The sequence below is a fragment of the Pecten maximus genome, chromosome 15 (assembly GCF_902652985.1).
Source record: "Pecten maximus chromosome 15, xPecMax1.1, whole genome shotgun sequence".
Lineage (NCBI taxonomy): Eukaryota > Metazoa > Mollusca > Bivalvia > Pectinida > Pectinidae > Pecten > Pecten maximus.
In genome coordinates, this window is record NC_047029.1 from 1,317,287 (window position 1) to 1,339,498 (window position 22,212).

A 22,212-nucleotide genomic window follows, 5' to 3' on the forward strand; every position below is an offset into this window, starting at 1 on the left:
CACCTCAAATTCCATCTACCTCAAGTAAAATGCTTGATGTGCACCTCAAATTCCATCTACCTCAAGTAAAATGCTTGATGTGCACCTCAAATTCCATCTACCTCAAGTAAAATGCTTGATGTGCACCTCAAATTCCATCTACCTCAAGTAAAATGCTTGATGTGCACCTCAAATTCCATCTACCTCAAGTAAAATGCTTGATGTGCACCTCAAATTCCATCTACCTCAAGTAAAATGCTTGATGTGCACCTCAAATTCCATCTACCTCAAGTAAAATGCTTGATGCGCACCTCAAATTCCATCTACCTCAAGTAAAATGCTTGATGTGCACCTCAAATTCCATCTACCTCAAGTAAAATGCTTGATGTGCACCTCAAATTCCATCAAGTGTGTACAAGGAGGAATAGGTATGAATAAAAAATACAAACAATCTTCGTTATGTACAATATTTATTAAAAATATCCATAATGTATATATATATAACCTTGTAAATAATGTGTCTTGATGACAAAAAGATAAGTCAATATGTATGCTCTGTTCATTTGTAATAACAAAAATCATCTGTTATATCACTTCATCTTTACTTTTTCTGTCTTTGTTGTAAAATAAAGCTAGTTAGACCTCAAATGGAGAAGAAAAATGACAGCATGTTTGTTTATATGGAAATATTTAAAATCTTCTTTCCTTCCTGTCCCATGAAAGTCTGTTCTGAAGTTACAGCCAACGATGTGCTCGTTTGACATTACCAATTCCATGTTTTATGTTATTTTTGTGCATTTCAGAGGGAGATTAACGATAATTAAGTCTTGGCCACAACGATTTGATCTGTAGTATGGATAACATTTTAAACTGTAATAATCTGAATTATTTTTGAGAATAATGTATACATCTATATATAGCCAACAACAATATAAAACTTACAGCAGAATATACCTTATATTTCTCATATTAATCCAACCAGCTCTACACACTAAAGAGGAAATATTCATCAAAATCAGATTTACATTTCCCAGCAGTGTGTCTGAAAATGCATGCTGTTCATAAATACTTAAAATGTTGCATAAAACATATACCCGATTCATAAAGAACTCATTTTGTACTTTTTAAGTACCGTACATGGCATAAGATGGTGCAGAAATTAGAAATTATCTTGTTCATCAATTATACAATATTTACTTTTAGCAATAAATTCTGATAGCATTCACTATACAATGATTTAACAAGCAAACCTTAATTAGTAATCCTCAATCTAAAGTAAAAACTGTATATGTTTTAAAGTTACAGTTGTAGGTAATTATCGTCATATTTCAGTTGAAGGAAATGTTTATTCTGATTAAATACAGATCATTGTTATATATACACTACATTGTGATGATGTATGATAATTTGTATTTTGATCAGATTGGGAAATGTTATAATTCGTCTTTAATACCCTACAATGTAGGGGATTACCTCCCTTAGTCATGGTCGTCCAGCAGCTAGGCCTTCTATATTTGGGTGTTAAATTAATCAATTAATTGATATTATAAGGAATTGCATCATTGTATCAGTAAAAGTATCTCTAAGCCGTGATGTACCATGAACATGTTAATACATATACATTACCATGGTAACTACAACAAATAATATTAAGCCAAAATGAATTTCAATATGAATACAACCAGTTATGGGAAAACAATGTAAATTCAAATGATATGCACAACCATTAAAAGTAAACGAAAAAAAGTATGTACAAAGTATACAAACATCTGAAAGTGATTATAGATACTGTACCAGATTAAGTTACAGTACAATCCGAGATTGTCTACAGCTGTAATACTGTAATCCTGTATCAGATTAAATTACAGTACAATTCGAGATGGCCTACAGCTGTAATTCTGTAATACTGTATCAGGTTAAGTTACCATACAATCCGAGATTGCCTACAGCTGTAATACTGTAATCCTGTATCAGATTAAATTACAGTACAATCCGAGATGGCCTACAGCTGTAATTCTGTGGCTTTCGCTGCATGTATTTAACCATTGTTCTGTGGACACTTGTCCAACCATAACATCCAGTTATTGAAATGAGTAAAGACAGGCTTCAGCAATGACAACCTATTAACACTGGGTCGAAGTCTGGTTACAGTGTAGAGCATTAAAACAGAGTGTTTCACAAAGTTATTAGGAGATGACTAATTTTGTACGTACTTCAAAAGCTGAAATTTCGAGAAATAATTAAAATTGTCATGATTAAACAGAATTACAGATATTGGTTGGTAGTTACATATGTAGACTATTACTGGTATATTGAAGCGTGATTTAAATCGTAATGGTAATTTATTACTGATAGTATCTCTATCAATATGAAAATTCATATAGCATTAAATTAATTTTATGCCAAGCACTATTGAAGACAAAAGGAATTTGATCATAGTTGCCAAAAGAAAAATGTTTTGTTTTAAGCTAAAATAAATAACCAAGAAACCACGACCTCTTGGAACACACAAAATGTAAAACAAATCAAATACAATGCAGGCACAACATGGATATTTATCAAAGCATCAAAATATATTTTTTACTGTGTTAAAAAAGTAGCGTCATAGAAAAGTATATTTTCCTAAATATTTCATCACATTTTAACATATGGAAGATGTCTCCATCGTCTTGGAAAAATAGAAAATGTCATGCAATGTCAAACAGGTACTCAAATCACTGTACTGATGTAAAAACAGAGTATATAAAAACATATTAAATTAAATAAGTAAACAGGTTTAATGGTTTTCATTTTTGTTGCAAAATTATATCTAAATATATCTAAAATTATATCATAAATTGTTGTGCACTAGAGCAAGATTATACCAGAATCTATAATTCTATCATATCAAAGTATCTTATTTGAAAATCATAACAAACTTACTCCGTATAGATAAGTACAATACCGCCAGTATATGTATATTTCAGATAAATTTGTGGATACGTTTGCAACAAAATGTTTTTGAAAAACATAATAGCATATCTATTTCCAACAAGCGGTGATTTAGAAGTACTTGCGGTACAGTGTTGTGAATTAGATTCACTTACAATTGTTTAAAGACATAGATATACGCTATATTGTGTAAAGTTAAAGGTGCATTCCTTCGTTTGAATAAAGTCAAGGTCATCAAAATTAAACCTATTGGAAAATAGTTATTTTTTCCAAGTATTTAAATTATAATTTTTACATTAATAGGGCAGTTTTACTCTCAAGATAAACCAAAGTTCTTCAAGTAGTAAGTCCTCAAAATTCTTAATTCTACCCGAAGTATCACTAATTACTGCAAAGACATACAGTATTTGTATACGATAAGCCTTTTTCTTGTACATTTCAGTGTTAATTTCATTACATGTAGGCAAACACACTTATATAATCGGTCAGTCATAAATTTCATAATTAGAAATTACCTATGCATGTTTCTGATGTCCGAAAAAAAGAATTCCCCTTTAACTTGTAATACATGTTACCAACATAATATACCCTGAATTTGAAGTGGGAAAATCAATCAGCTTAATCATTAAACACGAAGATCATTTTCTACGAGAGAGTAAGTTCATGGCATTTGATGACAACATATTCAGGTAATTAGAATTCAAACTTTAAAAAAAAACAAAAAAAAAACCACATTGTTCTTTGGATATGAAAAATTAAATAAAAACTTAGGATCACATCTATCAGATGGCAAAATAAAATATGTAATAGGGAATAGATATCATTAGCTCGAAATTTATTTTAAGTACTAAATACATTTCACAATAATATTGAACACCTGAAGAACGTTTCCAGGCTTGGTGTCAACATAGTTCTATTGCACATATATACAAAGGGCAAGACGGATGTCTAAGTTTTGATACAGAAAGCATTTTCCTCCACCACTCTGCAACATCTCTACACAATATAAATGATATCTATATTATTGTGTGTTAACAATATCACCGGGATCGTCAAGTCACCTGGGTCAAGGTCACAAGGACTATTAAATAGCATGGTTATTGGCAAGAGGTCCCAGAAACCCATTACACTACAAGTGTGAAAGTCATGACAATAAAATTCTTACTTGTGTGAAAGTCGTAACAATCAAATTCTTCACTTGTGTGAAAGTTGTGATATTTAGCACTAAGTGAGCAGCCTATATCATCACTGAAATAAATCAATTCAATGCATGGTGTTTAAAAGATTCGATCAGTCATCATTCCACACATGGCTCATGCCGAATACTGCGGAGGTGGCCCCGGATACTTCGGAGGAGCCTCCGTTGGGTAAGCTCCTTGGGGATGACCTTGCTGGGGATGACCTTGCTGGGGGTGACCTTGCATGTTATAAGGTGGCTGTCCCATTTGCATTTGTGGAGGATATTGTTGCATTGGCTGTCCTTGAGGGTGTGCTGGGTAATGTGGGGCCTGCGGAGGTGGTGCTGGGTTCTGAATGGTAACGGTTCTGGTCACCCCTGACAGCAAGGTCACTGGGAGATCACTGAATTCTTGTTCTTCATCAATGCACTTCATTTTCCTGTGTGTCTACAAAATTCAATATTTTCATTCTAAGTTATTTTTGTGACAGTGATATTCAACAATCTACAAATGTAAAATCTGTCACCTTTCATATGCTGTGTTGGTTTAAATAACTAAGGTTGTTAATTAAACAAGGGTAATTTGTATTGTATGATCATGTACCAATGTAGATTCATTTAAGATGGTTTAGATTCTGTGAATTTGTGATTACACAAAAGTACACAAAAATTCCACGGATGTGGATGTGCAGTCTGTGCAGAAAGTTGGATGTACACTGTATATTAGATCTTGAATTGCAGTGTATCGTAGAGGAACGAAAATTACAAGTCTAATTTCAATTAGATTGCACCTATACTCACCACATAACAGGCCCCACCCACACACACCACACCTATACTCACCACATAACAGGGCTCCACACACACACCACACCTATACTCACCACATAACATGGCTCCACACACACACCACACCTATACTCACCACATAACAGGGCTCCACACACACACCACACCTATACTCACCACATAACATGGCTCCACACACACACCACACCTATACTCACCACATAACAGGGCTCCACACACACACCACACCTATACTCACCACATAACAGGGGCCCCCACACACCACACCTATACTCACCACATAACAGGGCCCCCACACACCACACCTATACTCACCACATAACAGGGCCCTCCACACACACACCTATACTCACCACATAACAGGCCCTCCACACACACACCTATACTCACCACATAACAGGGGCCCCCCACACATCACACCTATACTCACCACATAACAGGGCCCACACACACCACACCTATACTCACCACATAACAGGGGCCCCCACAAACCACACCTATACTCACCACATAACAGGTCCCCACACACACCACCTATACTCACCACATAACAGGCCCTCCACACACCACATCTATACTCACCACATAACAGGGCCCCCCCACACACCACACCTATACTCACCACATAACAGGGCCCCACACACACCACACCTATACTCACCACATAACAGGGCCCCCACACACCACACCTATACTCACCACATAACAGGCCCTCCACACACACACCTATACTCACCACATAACACGGTCCCCCACACACCACACCTATACTCACCACATAACAGGCCCTCCACCCACACCACCTATACTCACCACATAACAACCCCCCCCCCCCACCCCCCCCCCCCCACCCCCCACACACCACACCACACCTATACTCACCACATAACAGGGCCCCACACACACCACACCTGTACTCACTACATAAGAAGGTCCCACACACCACACCTATACTCACCACATAACAGGGCCCTCCACACACACCACACCTATACATGTACTCGCCACATAACAGGGCCCTCCACAAAGCACACCTATACTCACCACATAACAGGGCCCCCACACACCACACCTATACTCACCACATAACAGGGCCCCCCCACACACCACACCTATACTCACCACATAACAGGGCCCCCACACACCACACCTATACTCACCACATAACAGGGCCCCCACACACCACACCTATACTCACCACATAACAGGGCCCCCACACACACCACACCTATACTCACCACATAACAGGGCCCCACACACCACACCTATACTCACCACATAACAGGGCCCCACACACACCACACCTATACTCACCACATAACAGGGCCCCCACACACCACACCTATACTCACCACATAACAGGGCCCCCACACACACCACACCTATACTCACCACATAACAGGGTCCCCCACACACCCACACCTATACTCACCACATAACAGGGCCCCCACACATCACACCTATACTCACCACATAACAGGGCCCTCCAAACACCACACCTATACTCACCACATAACAGGGCCCCCCACACACCACACCTATACTCACCACATAACAGGGCCCCACACACCACACCTATACTCACCACATAACAGGGCCCCCACACACACCACACCTATACTCACCACATAACAGGGCCCCCCACACACCACACCTATACTCACCACATAACAGGTCCCCCACACACCACATAACAGGACCCCTCACACATCACACCTATACTCACCACATAACAGGGCCCCCACCACACCTATACTCACCACATAACAGGGCCCCCCACACACCACACTATACTCACCACATAACAGGGCCCCACACACACCACACCTATACTCACCACATAACAGGGCCCCCCACACACCACACCTATACTCACCACATAACAGGGCCCCCACACATCACACCTATACTCACCACATAACAGGGCCCTCCAAACACCACACCTATACTCACCACATAACAGGGCCCCCACACACCACACCTATACTCACCACATAACAGGGCCCCACACACCACACCTATACTCACCACATAACAGGGCCCCCACACACACCACACCTATACTCACCACATAACAGGGCCCCCACACACCACACCTATACTCACCACATAACAGGGCCCCCACACACACCACACCTATACTCACCACATAACAGGTCCCCCACACACCACATAACAGGACCCCTCACACATCACACCTATACTCACCACATAACAGGGCCCCCACCACACCTATACTCACCACATAACAGGGCCCCCACACACCACACCTATACTCACCACATAACAGGGCCCCCACACACCACACCTATACTCACCACATAACAGGTCCCCCACACACCACATAACAGGGCCCCCACACACCACACCTATACTCACCACGTAACAAGGTCCCCCACACACCAGCCACAGTGGAAAGCAGATACAGATGCAGAGTAGAGAAGTACAGCATTCCATCGGTGTTGAGTAATTGGTCACCCAGATGGTCATGTGACCAGAGTCATCGTTGGAGCGATTGTCACAAAATGACACCTGGCTGTCAACAATCCCGCTGTACCACTGTCGTACACTCGGTCCGAAGTCCAGCTGAAATATATATTAACATCAAATTAAATATATGTATTCATTATTTTAATTCATTAACAACTATAATAAACAAGATGTTTTTGTTGTTGTGGAATTTTACCTCTTCTTTGACACATTCGCTTATAGTTGGTAATAGAGACACAATCTAATACATCTGACAGAAATAATAAATGATTTCCATCCTACCTTCAGACAAAAGTTCTTTCCTTCCTGCATATATTGCATGGCCTGGGTAAGTTTGTTGGTTATCAGTTCCCGAATTCTAGGGTGCCTCGTGTTAACCAACACAGCAAACTCATCTGTAGGAATCCAAAACCAGACACATTTCATTGTATTTTGAGAAACGACACAAAATCAGAAAATTGAAAAAAAACAAAGAGATGCCAGAGGGATCTTGGCACCTACCTTTGGTCCTATGAGAGACTTTTCCCCCCTATTTTCCCCTTTTCCTGACCTCTAAATCATTTCATAACATGGGGAAGCCTACATATGAATTCTTAGAAAGATCTTAGAACTTTCGGATATATTGATAACAAATTTCAGATAGCAAAATCCAAGATGGCTACCTGTCCACCATTGTGATTTCCCAGACCCTAAAAATGGACACTTATAGGGACTGAGCTAATTAGAGGATCCTAAAAATTAAGTTTGAGAAATACCCTTCCAGTATTTCTGAAGAAATAGCACTATCTATACCCTTATGGATTTGCAGCATGCTGCAAAATTTTTCCCTAGTAATTATAAGGGGCAGCATGTTTCAAATATTTAAATTATGCTGGCAGTATGCTGCAGACCATGCTGCCAGTATCCTGCAGGCTGGCCAGTGGCCATGGTGCTACAGTGACCATGCTGCCAGTATGCTGCAACCTCAACCAGCAGTATGGCCAATAGTACCTTATTGACCATGCTGCCAGTATGCTGCAGGCTATAGCAGCATGCTGTCAGCATGTTTCAAATATTTAAATTACGCTGCCAATATGCTGCAGGCTATAGCAGCATGCCAGCAGCATGGTCAGGGGTGCAAACATGTTTATAACTTCAACTGTCAAAATCATGCAATGACGCCCCCTGTTAGACTGGCGACCTATCTCTAGAGTCTGGAATATTAAAATTATAAATTAAATTGAACTTTATGATTTTGGTTTTGAGGGTACGTATGTCTGATTCTAAGTTTCAAACTAGGGGGAGATAATCTAGTAGTATTAGCATTTAGTGGGCTATGGAGTGATTCTAACAAAAAAACTGCAAATACTAAATTGCTAGGACCAGTATTACAATGTATGTTGGTTTTACAAAGCGTTTGTAGTCGTGTAATGTGTGATAGGAAGCAGACTTTTCACAATTATCTCATTAAAATTTACCTCTCCACTTCATGTGATATACTATGACAATTATCTCATTAAAATCTAACTCGCACCTGATGTGATATGTGACAATTATCTCATTAAAATTCACCTTTCCACTTCTTGCGGACTTTGACCACTACATAATTGTCAGTACGCTGATGTTCAACCTTAATATGGAACAAGATTGGCATATTGAGGAGGTCGTTTGTCAGACGATGTAGTTCTTCGATGTTTTTTACCGTCAGCTCACTGCAATTCAAAAATGCAATTTATCAAAACACATTTTTGATGACTTTCATTGATAATCTGTTAATTTCTGGTTATTTTGATAACTGTATAGAATTTATGAATATGTATTTTTTTAAAGAGTAATTATACATCTCCCTTTTAAGGTCCAGTACATGAAAGACAACAGATTGAACTTTACAAAACCTAAAAATTAAATAATTACTGAACAAAATGCCAAAACTTACTTTTTTTGTAAAACTCAATAAACTTTTGAAATGCAAATTAATAGTACTTAATAGGCACATAAAATTACATCACAATCACAAAGAAATGGTGTACACATATCTGCAGAAATGATCACAACAACAGACACCAACCTGAGTTTGTGACTGATCAAAGATCCTGACATGTCGAACACTTTGTCGGAATGGTGAGACACATCACCCGGCCGGACTGTCGACTCGAACAGGTTGTACAGGAGTGGCGGGCACGCCTGAAATTGTGACCACAACATCGCCGTGTACGGCGGCAAACCAGCAAGTTCCACCGCCTGGGTAGCCATCTTTTGTTTGTTGTTTGTGTTCCTTCGTCAACACAATTAACAGTTGTTGATTTTTTCTTCTGAATCGTGTGTTATAGATTGGTGTCTAATGTCACTTCAAAAATATAGTCTGACTACTGCAACGCACTGTCTTCTTCTGTTAAGCGATACTCAGCACATTTGTCTCTGGTTTTTCCCAATCTGGATTGCAAAATACAAAACACAGAGTCGACTTCCGGGTTTAAATGAAGGGGCTCGATGAAGGTGAAATAAAGACAATCTGTTCTGAAATTATTTTTAACACGGACACATTTATTTATAAACATGTATTTATATTTTCGTCACAAAAGCGAAATAAATGTTTAAAATAATAATCGCACACCACGTTATCACCGCAGTTAATTTGCCCCGTAGGAGCCCCCACGAACAAAACGGATGTTGGTAACAACGCTGTCTTGAAAAATGGCGACCATGGTTCGAATCCCAATAAGACCAATGTCAAAATAGTGCATTTTTTTCTTTTCTTTTCTTTTTTTTTTCTTTCAAATTTGTATACTTACAGATAGAAATTCTCAAAATATCGACTTTTTCAAATTATAATTTTATAACCCCTTTTAATTACAATATTACCACATATATAGAGGGAGTTCAAAGGCGTGCAACAAAATTAGAAAATGACACGGGAAAAAAATTATACACCGAAAGGTTATTATCTCTTGGTTTACCATCATTAGAATACAGAAGGAAAAAAGTGACGTCGTCCAAATGTACAGGATAATGACTGGTATATAGACAATCTCAGTCAGAAAGGCAAAGAGATGATCAAAACATATAGAGAAAACAGAACAAGTGTCCATCTTGCCATTCAGAGTTTTTAAACCGTGATTTCATTGGTCGGCTATTGGCAGTGATAATTAAGAAGCAGCAATCTATGTCCTGTCTGGTGAACTACCGTTCGAGGCATACCTTGACAAACAAACCCTTCTCTTCTATGGCAATATCTGCAAAATGGAATCGCATGAAAGAAATATCGCCAGGAGACAACCAACTAGTATTAAGGCCCACTCGTCGAGGAGCTGGTTTATATATGTACAAAAACCTATCGAACGACTATTCGACATTGCCCTGTCAAAAAGAGAATGGATGAAGCTAGTTAAAGCCTCCATAAACAGCTACTGGAGTGAACACGTGAAGTACTTACAACAAGGGAAATCCTTCCAGACATACATCGCCGTACCTATGAACGCCGACAGGGTCAAAATTCGAACTTCTTATTTTCTTATTTTTATTTGATATTCCTCATTCCTAATGCTTTTATATATGCTTATATTTCATTCTAATTGATAGTTATTCTAACGTTATGTTTGTTGTTAGAGATACTGCTTCATTGTATGTATCTACTTTGTATTCCCGTTTGCCCTAGTCCATACTTGCTTATGATATAACGCTTCTTTCTTTGTTGCATTCTGAATATTCTAACTTCCAAATGCCTTTGATTGTTGTTCTTTTTCTGTATAATTAGCGTTTAACACAATGTTAACTATTTGATTACCGTTTCCGTTTCAACTGTAGTCGCAAGAAATTGTTGTTGTCAAGACAACATGAATGAGACAAAATGTTAACGGTACAAAATGACTGTATGGGAGGAATTCGGTTTTGGTACTGTTCTAAAAGGGCTCGACATTTAGCAGTTGTCATATTACCAGAATAATTCTAGTAATATGACAACTGCTAAATGTCGAACCCGTTCACCCGAATTTACTGCCCGATATATAGAGGATATTGAATGGTTTCCCGTTTAATATCACATATATTTCACGAGTATGACAGAATATTGATATTTTCACGAGTGCGAAGCACGAGTGAAAAATATCGAAATCGAGGCATTTTTTGGCCTCACAAAAAATCGTGTTGCCGGAGTAAAAATAAAAATAAACCCATTGATCAATGTAACTTGCAACAATTCGTGTATTTATGATGTATTAAAGGCGAATATCCTCAAGGTGGAACATATTGATTAAAATGTTGAAATAAATTGATGACTGTTTATTTCCACGAACTAGGCCTAGAACTATATATTTTTATCGAAACGGTCGCCCGTAGTCGTGACGTCACAAGAAATGACCCCATTGACAGCTCGAAACTTGACTGTGAAATGTGGTAACACTGTTATAGGTTGGATATAGGCCCATGAAAATTTTTAATTTAAAACGGAAACATCAGTTATTGTGTATGTAGGTTGTATGGGTGTTACGAGATCACATAATTGTACAGTCTAGGGGGTCTATTTGAATAACAGAACTTTGCAAACAAACAACATAATGTGCTAACATATGATTTGTTTGCTTGCAAAGTTCTGACATTCAAATAGTCCATAAATACCATAAAAAACAGTTCAACGCTTATGTTTATATTCCTTTTACTTTTTAATTTTTTTAATGCTATCATTCATATCTAAAATTTATAATTCCCGTCTTACCGACAGTCAGCAGATTTTTTGTCAGTCGTTGGAACAGCCGGAACATGGTCGCGTGCTTTTTGGCAAACAAAATAGTACATGCAAATTAAACAAACAAACAAAAACAAAAAAACAAAAAACAAAAAAACAAAAAACAAAAAAAACTCAGTTTTGTTAATCATTTTATTATCAACGTAATGCGCAAATGGCATATTTTTTATAACAAATGACAAAATAATTAGTCGTTAAACTTAATTATCCTGGGTATTGTAATTCCGGTTTGTGTTGTATTAATACGCTGATAAATGTAGCGCATGATGGATGGCATTTAAGCGTACATCAATGCCAGAGCTCTCAAACAGACTATATAGTGATAATGCCAGACAAATGTAAATATATTCTGATTATTCATATAAAGATTTGGAACTGTAATGACGTTTGTGGTTTTGTTTGACGTTATGTAACGTAAAGCGAGTTCCCCCAATCGCAACATCTCGGGAAAATTTCCGGCAACACTCAGAAATTTAGATTTCCGAGTGTTGCCGGAAATTCCCTCTATACTATACATATACATAATGGCTTAAATGGCTAACCCAATTAAACGTACCTAACATTCCTCCCTCCTATACAAGTTGAAATCCACCCCCAAACCCAACTACCAATTACCAATGCGACACGGACCGCAAACGCAGTGTCAGTGTCCATCTCCCCAACCCTCTTATAACAACCAGAAAATTGTTCCTAAAAAGGTCACATGACCCCCTATTTACAGATATAAAATATTAACACCTTTCTTGCCTATTTACAATTATATACATCCACAAGCACTATTATAATATTTAATTTAACTTCACTCATTGCCTTTCCCTCCGCCAAGAACGCTTTTCTTCCCCATCTAAATTAAAGCTGTCTTCTGCATCATTTTGAATTCCCGATTCCCGATTCTTCCTGGCATTTCCTGCATTCTGTCTGACCACGTTGGTAAGGAGATCGGACCAACGAGTCCGGAGCTCTTCAGAAGGATGCACTCTGTCCACCAACTTGGTATACTGATAACGCAGTCTACCCCTTGACGCTTTGTTGGTAAACTTATGAAGGAATGGTGTCACCTTTCCGTCCTTAGCATTCATCTCCGTAATTTGACAGTTCACTCTATTAATTGTCTGGTTCATAGCGCCCTGCATGATCTCGTACTGTTTAGCAAACTGTAACCCGGACGTTTTTCCGAAGTTCAATCTATGAAAATTCCGTTTTCTAAGACTAAGTGTCGGTATCGTACAGAACACAGCTGCGACATTCAGCCTTCTGAGGACATCATTAAGCTCCTGCAGCCTCTTTATGAGCTCTTCCCCCTTATCAGAGCAATTGAAGATGACTTCTTCATAATTTCCACCCCTCAACTTCCTAGTCAAATCAGGAATTCCGCATATAAAATAAAACAATTTGTCAGATCCCTCTCCAATACTTCTTGCTTTTTCCATAGCCAATTGGGTCAAAGTATCCACCTTCCCACCCGGGACAACTCTGATGCTATCCACACCACTGATCCTCAATCCCCTCCCTCTGCTTGTAGTGAAGATATGGAGACCATTCTGTTAAAACAAAATCACACTGAATAACAAAACCAGCAATACTACTTACTATATACATCACCAATTCCTCCAAAATCCTTAAAATGTACTTTATACATCTATTCTACAAAATCCCCAGACCGCTGCCATGCAGGTTGTACTACCCCCCTGCCTGCCCTGGTGCGCCTGGCCGCTACTTCTTCATTAAATTATTGCGGTACCACAAGTGCTAGGCCAACATCCACATCCTCCTGAAGTTGTGTCGGTCCAGTTCCAGCCTCTTCAGGAACTTCCTCAGGATCTGGCCTAAGTGCCTGGTCCTCATCCCCCTGACCAATGGTCTGATTGTCTTCGCTAGCCCCTCCATCTGAACCCTCTCCCAAATCTGGATCTGGAGTGTATTCAATGTCACCCAAGTCAGACACTGGCCTTGAAGTGTTTTCGTCGTGGTCAGCGGCATTGTGTAGTGCCAGATCTGTCAAACGTGGAGCCTCTGGAACAGGCTTGAGTCTATTGTAATGTACCACTTTACGTTCTCGTCCATGCACCAATTGAATGCGAAACACACAATCCCATAGAACTTGTTTAACTACAAACGGGCCAGACCACGGGCTATGCAACTTCCGGGACCTACCCTTTTCCCACTGCAGGTTTATATATCACGACTCTGATTATTCATATAAAGATTTGGAACTGTAATGACGTTTGTGGTTTTGTTTGACGTTATGTAACGTAAAGCGAGTTCCCCCAATCGCAACATCTCGCGAAAATTTCCGGCAACACTCAGAAATTTAGATTTTCGAATGTTGCCGGAAATTTCCTCTATACTATACATATACATACTGGCTTAAATGGCTAACCCAATTAAACGTACCTAACATTCCTCCCTCCTATACAACCTCCGACCATGTACACTGGACCATTAACACGGCGATCATACCATAACTTTTATCGTTGCTTCCCTGTCGTCTTATCCCTGGCAATCCGAAACGCAGCTTCAATAGCCTTTCCCGTTTCCTTAACGTACTGCCCCACGGACTCGTTCCGAGAGTCTGACCCACAAAACAGCACATCAAAGGGAAGCCTAAACTCTCGACCAAACATAGTTTGGGGAAAAACCTGTGGTTCCGTGCTCGCTCGACCTATACGCCAACATGAGTTTGGGTATCAGCCTATCCCAATGTTTTTTGTATTGGTCAACGAAAATTTTCAGCATAGAACAGAGAGTTTGATTAAAGCGTTCCACTTGTCCGTCGGATTCTGGATGATACGGAGTTGTCCGTGTTTTGTTTTTATTCCCAGCATTCCACACATATCTCTTATCAACCCAGACTCAAAATCTCTTCCCTGGTCAGTATGTATCCGTTCCGGTACCCCAAACATGCAAATCCATTCATCAACCAACTTCTCTGCTACCGTCACTGCCTTGTGATTTGGCATGAGGAATGCTTCTGTCCACTTAGAGAATTAATCTGTGATGACCAAAACAAACCAATTACCATCCTATGATGTTGGTAAAGGACCCAAAATATCCATGGCTATTCGTTCCATTGGGTACCCAGCCTGATCTAGGACCAATGGGGCCCTCGTAATTTTTCTCGGCTGCTTGGCCCGTATGCATTCCATAGATCCAGTGCACCACGCTTTTAATCCCCCCAGAGATTGAACCAGTAAAACCTTCGTCTTACTCTAGCTAGAGTTCTATTAAAACCCAGGTGACCTGCTGTTTGATTGTCATGAGAAAAGTGCAAAACTTTATCTTTCATACTCGAAGGTACCACCATTTGCAAACTGTTACCTATCTTACCTTCAAATCGTCTGTACAGGATGCCATTCTCAACCACCATCTGGTCATACTGACTCCAAATACATCGCTTGGACTTACTCGCCGCTCTTGGTAAAGGGGGTTTGTCGTTTCCTGTCAATATGGAATCAATTATGTACCCTGTTGCTATGTCCAATCTCTGCTCATGTCGGATACCGTCAAGAAAATCCTTCCACAGTTTGTCCTCTGTGTGAAGATCTCCTGTTCCATCATTACCGAACATGCAAGCGCATCTTGCCGAGACTCACGGTACATCCACCGATACTTTCATTATGATGTGTAATTTGAGTATTCATACAGTCAACATGATAATCCCGTCATATAATGTACTTTATCTGTCCCTTTTACTGACAACGTTTGGGTTTTCCGCCATCCGGACTGCCGGTCTGACCGGAAGTAGGTCAGATTTATATTATGTTAAGGTCGTTTTCGGGAGGGAATATATATATCTTATTATATGCCCCTTGTTTCGGTAGCATTTGTTATTAACTTATTCACAAATATAACTCAAATGTCTATTCAGCACCTATATGATTGTTGTCTATTTCGCATTAATCGCAGGCACGTGTAAACGTTTTTATATATATTTCCAATGGAGACGCTCTGATCCGTTAAACCTCTGACGCCACAGGTACATGTAAGGGGTAACCGAAACGAGGTCAACGGCTTTGGGCTTCAGGTGTGTTTTCGAGAAAAATCGCAATTACTCTAAAACCAAAGTCGCTAAGAAAGCAGCACTTGCAGCATTTTCAGTTTCATCCTAAATGACATTTTATAAGCTTAATATAGCAAATCGCTTCGGGTACCCTTTAATAACAATATTAATTAGTTATTCATCCTACTCGTTTTACCACGGGCTCATCGATAAAACAGACCGATGTAAAATTATTAACAATCAAAATAAAAGTATTCGAATCAATTATACAGGTAAGAAAAAAACTAAATGATTTGGAACTTCCTGTTGCGGGAACAGTAAGGCCCGACAAAGTAACTTCATATGGATGTATTGTTTATACTGTCTATTTGAAAAAAGTCTGAGTTTGTAAATAATTTTTTGTTATTTATTCCGACATGATATACTGATTTATCTCTATTAATCTTGTAAGAAGAAGAAGAAGAAGAAGAAGAAATGACAAAAAACATGGCAGTGATACGATTTGCTAAGGAAAAAACAGACACTCAGATGATATGACAACTGGACAACAGGAGAGAGGTTTCTGTTGAGACCCGTGTATGACATTCTTCCAAGCTAGTGAATTTGCAAACAAGGGGACTTACCAACGACCCATCCTGGAAGTTGTATGGAAGATCTTACAACATAAAATTGTAGAGCACGTTCTTTCAGCGTGTCTAGTTGACCAACAGATGGTTGATACTCGTGGAGGCAAGAGAAAGTCTTACCATTCTAGCGGACAGCCTCGAAAGAGTGAGAATGAAGATGATAATGAACAGTAGGGTTAAAGTGTTTAAACGTTGTCAGAACTAGACAGCAAGGATTTCGGAGACACTGGATAAATACTGGCTACAGCAGATAACTGGCACGTGATGGTAGATCTGAAAAAACACATAGTCATCAGGTCAAAGCCACCAAACAGATTGTGATTGAGTTGACAGTATCTTTGGAAGAGACTATCAGAGACCCAGAATTTGAAAGAAGAAATAAACAAAAATCTAGATCTCGCCACAGCTTGTTCCAGAACATGAGTTTTTCTTAGGTCCACCGTATATATCCAATAGCTTGATGGCTCGTGTCAATCGAGTGTCGGAAATGTCTTCTAAAATTCCTGGTCATTTGATACATCATCAGTGAACTCTTTGTATGGTCATTGTGATACGTCATCAGTGAACTCTTTGTAGGGTCATTGTGATACGTCATCAGTGAGCCCTTTGTATGGTCATTGTGGTACATCATCAGTGAGCTCTTTGTATGGTCATTGTGATACATCATCAGTGAGCCCTTTGTATGGTCATTGTGATACATCACCAGTGAACTCTTTGTATGGTCATTGTGATAAATCATCAGTGAGCCCTTTGCATGGTCATTGTGGTACATCACCAGTGAGCCCTTTGTATGGTCATTGTGATACATCATCAGTGAGCTCTTTGTATGGTCATTATGATACATCATCGGTAAGCCCTTTGTATGGTCATTGTGATAAATCATCAGTGAGCCCTTTGTATGGTCATTGTGATAAATCATCAGTTAGCCCTTTGTATGGTTATTGTGATACATCATCAGTGAGCCCTTTGTATGGTCATTGTGATACATCATCAGTGAGCCCTTTGTATGGTCATTGTGATAAATCATCAGTGAGCCCTTTGTATGGTCATTGTGATACATCATCAGTGAGCCCTTTGTATGGTCATTGTGTATGATACATCATCAGTGAACTCTTTGTATGGTCATTGTGATACGTCATCAGTGAGCCCTTTGTATGGTCATTGTGTATGATACATTAGTAAGCTCTTTGTATGGTCATTGTGTATGATACATCATCAGTGAACTCTTTGTATGGTCATTGTGATACGTCATTAGTGAGCTCTTTGTATGGTCATTGTGATACGTCATCAGTGAACTCTTTGTATGGTCATTGTGTATGATACATCATCAGTGAACTCTTTGTATGGTCATTGTGATACGTCATTAGTGAGCTCTTTGTATGGTCATTGTGATATGACCAGTATATGTTTTACAGTAAACTGATCTTCTAATATTACGTCTCTAACTCCAAAAATGACTTTAATTTCGCGAATGATGTTCTGTTAGACATGCACTCCTATATCATTAACAGATTTCGTCATTTTGTGATTCAGTCATGTTATACATGTACCTGCTGTGATTGTATTTAACTGATTACAGGCTGGCTAACGCATAATAGTGCGAAGATAAAACCTGCGAATATAAACGCTCTACGCACTTTTATGTTTGTAGAATGAGGTGATCTGTTTTCAAGGTAACTAACAGGCATTTAAAACTAACCATTGGTTCACAATGTATGGAAGATGACAGGTCTTCAATAGGCCAGAATTTCTTTTTGTAGGGTGTTTAAATAATTTTACTAATTGCTTGTATACAATAGCCGTCCCAGCGGTAACGTCTTTGACGGGTTTCCTACTGCGTATTTTGTAATTCAATAAAATAAATAATTTGCTTGTTATAAACTATGGTATTGAAATTATTTTAGTAAGTATCTCTTTACATAGCCTGTCTTCTGGAGAATATGTATCACTTTTCAAAATGTTGTGTGAATTGGTATCATTCTATATAGTGTTCTTGCGAGGAAGATTGATCACTGTTCATATGTTTGTGGGAAAACAGATTTATTACATTTTTACCAGTGAAATATCAAAAATTATTCATTCTATAAAAGTGATATTTTTCACTAGCCTTCTTCTTGGGAATATTTATCACTGTTCTTTAATTTGTGGGGAATTAGTAAGTTATATAGACTGTCTTTATATTTATCAATATTCTTAGGTTTGTGGGGAAAATAGCTAGACGATATGGAAGATTTACAGACCTCTCAAATGCACAGTATGTACATGTAGAACGACTTCGGTTTGAGAGTAGTGTGTAAGTTTGCTCACATCTACAGTAAATAGAACGGATTTGGTCTTTAGTAGTGTCTTTGCTTACTCACATGTAGAGCGACTTTCGTTTCGTTTTTTTCTTCTGAAACAAACCAATGAAATTCCTAACCGCAAGCTTTTTATTTTGTCATATTATGTTTAGATGTGAAGATTTGCACATTCAAATGTGAATCTTTTTTACGATTATTGATTAGCAGAAAATAGTGACAACATTGTGCACTAATACAATTCGGCCATAACAGGAATGTCCGATAATAAATAATTGTTTTGATGGTGTACTAGGGGGCCGCAGTGGCCGAATGATTCATGTGTCCCGACACTTTACCACTAGCCCTCCACCTCTGGGTTGCGAGGTACTGACAGTAGGTCGGTGGTTTTTCTCCGGGTACCCCGACTTTCCTCCACCTCCAAAACCTGGCAGGCACGTCCTTAAATGACCATGGCTGTTAATAGGACGTTTAACAAAATAAACCTAAACTTAATGGTGTACTACAAATATATATCAAAGTGATTTTGAATTATTTCTATTTTTTAATTCGTCATACTTTCTCTCATACTTTCTTCAGTGTTATGCTGATAGATAATTTAATTTTGCCGACTTTTAGTCTATTTAAGCAAATATCTAGGCCTTTGAGCCATTAGCAGAAATGTGGACCTCAAATTCTACCAAGTGTGTGCAAGGTGGAATGTATGCATTAAGACAAACAAACTTCATTATGTACTATGTTTATCAAAAATATCCATAATATATATGTAATTGGTCATGTAGTAATAACCTCACTACAGACAAGTAAATTGTCGATTTCACATCGATTTCGATGTCCCTTTTTCAAGACATAAGTTAATTACATAAAATCACATATAGACATAGAACATGAAACAGTTAAATGAGTTTAGTAGATAAACAACGAACAATATCGTTATGTATGTGCTAATGATCACTTCGGTGAATGATTAATTTACCGAAGGTCTATTGTAATTTATTAGAAAGCATCCTAGGTTGTAAACAGATGGTATAAATAAATAACCTAATAAAAGGTTTAAAAAGTAACTGCGCAAGCTAAAGCGATGTGATGTAGCAAATGTTTTTGTTTATCTCTGCAGTTGGTTCATTTCGTTCCACAAAACTCGGCCAAAACTGCGGGCAGCGAATGGCAATGTCGGGTGGCAATCAGTGTAATTAAGATACCATATTCCTGAGTAAAATGGTATCATTTAACACAAATTGAATAGATATCTAAGTAATTCAAATGTATTTATATAGAAAAACGTAGTTTGAACATTGAAAATAAATTGAAATGTGTTATATATATATATAACATTGTAAATAATATGACTTGATGGCACAAAGATAACTCCATATGTATGCTCTATTCACATTTAATAAATGAAAATCATCTGCTGTCACCTCAATATTACTTTTCCCGTCTTTGTTGTAAAATAAATATAGTTTGGTCAGACCTTTAATATGCTCACTTTTTCAAAACATTTTATTCTAAAATTCTGATATACATTTTTTTTTTCAAAGTAGGAGAAACATTTTAAACGAGAAGAAAAATGTCAACATGTTTGTTTAAACAGAAATATTTTAAAATCTTCTTTCCTTCCTGTCCCATGAAAGTCTGTTCTAAAGTTACAGCCAACGATGTGCTTGTTCGACATTACCAATTCTCGTTCCACATTACTAATTCTCGATCCACTTTACCAATTCTCGTTCCACATTACCGATTCTCGTTCCACATTACCAATTCTCGTTCCACGTTACCAATTCTCGTTCCACGTTACCAATTCTCGTTCCACATTACCAATTCTCGTTTCACATTACCAATTCTCGTTCCACATTACCAATTCTCGTTCCACATTACCAATTCCATGTTTTATGTTATTGTTCTGCATTTCAATGGGAATCTAACGATTATTAAATCATGGCCACAATAATTTGATTTGCAGTATAGATAACATGTTAAGTTATAAAAATTTGAATTGATAATGTACCATAATGTATATGAGAATAATGTGTACGTAGATATATGGAACATCAATACAAAACTTACTATATTATACCTTACATATTAATCCAACCAGCTGTATATATTAAAGAGGAAATATTCATCAAAATCAGATTTACATTTTCCGGCAGTTTGTCTCAAAATGCATGCTGTTCACAAATTTGTTCAATTTTGTTTGCAGATACAACATATGTCTGATTCATAAAAAATCATTTTGTACAATTCAAGTACTGTTTTTTTCATAAGATGGTGCAGAAATTCGAAATAATCTTGTTCATCAATTATACAATAATCATGTTTAGCTATAAAACTTGATAGCATTCACAATACAAGGATTTCACAAGCAAACCTGTATTCCTCAGAATGAAGTTGTAAAAATAAGTTTGTTTTAAAGTTACAATCTTTTTGGGTCAGTTCAAGGAAATGTTTAATCTGATTCAAATACAGATTATTATTATAAATTACGTTATAATGTTGCAAGATGATGATTTGTATTTTATTCAGATTAGGTAATGTTATAAGTTGTCCTATCCTTGTATGAGGATTACCTTCCTTAGTCACGGCTGCTTGCAGATAGACCATTTATATTTGGGTGTTTTTCGTTTGTTTGCTTTCCGTTTTTTTTTATTATTTTCATCACACTGTCTTATTTTCTTTATTTTTCAATGAGTTCATAATATTTCAAGAAAACAACAACATGGTATCAGTGAAATTATCACTAAATAGTATATATATATATTGCCATATTAATTAGAACCACTATTGATTATGAACCAAAAAAATAATTTCTATACTACTACAACCAGTTAACGAAAAACAATGCTAATAAAAATAGTATGCACAACCATCAAACTAAAAAAACAAAGAGAACAAATAAATGTATGTACAAAGTATAAAAAACATCTGAAAATTATATTGTACCAGATTAACTTAAAGTACAAACTAAGATTTCCTACAGCTGTAATACTGTAATCCAGTACCAGAATATGTTACCATACAATCCGAGATTGTCTACAGCTGTAATACTGTAATCCTGTACCAGATTAAGTTACAGTACAATCTAAGATTGTCTACAGCTGTAATCCTGTAATACTGTACCAGGTTAAGTTACCATACAATCCGAGATTGTCTACAGCTGTAATACTGTAATCCTGTACCAG

General features: G+C 37.9%; 1 protein-coding gene across 1 annotated transcript; it reads right to left on the reverse strand.

The window, feature by feature from the left end:
* Positions 1–436: 436 nt before the first annotated feature.
* LOC117343216 lies at positions 437–9,832 on the reverse strand. Its single transcript, XM_033905554.1, has 5 exons — positions 9,435–9,832; positions 8,939–9,078; positions 7,670–7,782; positions 7,277–7,483; positions 437–4,535 (listed from the first exon to the last, which is right to left on the reverse strand). The coding sequence occupies exons 1-5, from the start codon at positions 9,617–9,619 to the stop codon at positions 4,224–4,226; spliced, it is 957 nt and encodes a 318-aa protein (XP_033761445.1). The 5' UTR covers positions 9,620–9,832; the 3' UTR covers positions 437–4,223.
* Positions 9,833–22,212: the final 12,380 nt, after the last annotated feature.

What these genes read in the sequence shown, in the direction of transcription:
- LOC117343216 (XM_033905554.1), bottom strand. Translation starts at nt 9,619, where the DNA reads ATGGCTACCCAGGCGGTGGAACTTGCTGGTTTGCCGCCGTACACGGCG. An exon ending in AGTCCGCAAGAAGTGGAAAG is followed by an intron (nt 7,783 to 8,938) that starts GTGAATTTTAAT and finishes GGATTCCTACAG; the next exon opens with ATGAGTTTGCTGTGTTGGTT. An exon ending in GAAAGAACTTTTGTCTGAAG is followed by an intron (nt 7,484 to 7,669) that starts GTAGGATGGAAA and finishes TATATATTTCAG; the next exon opens with CTGGACTTCGGACCGAGTGT.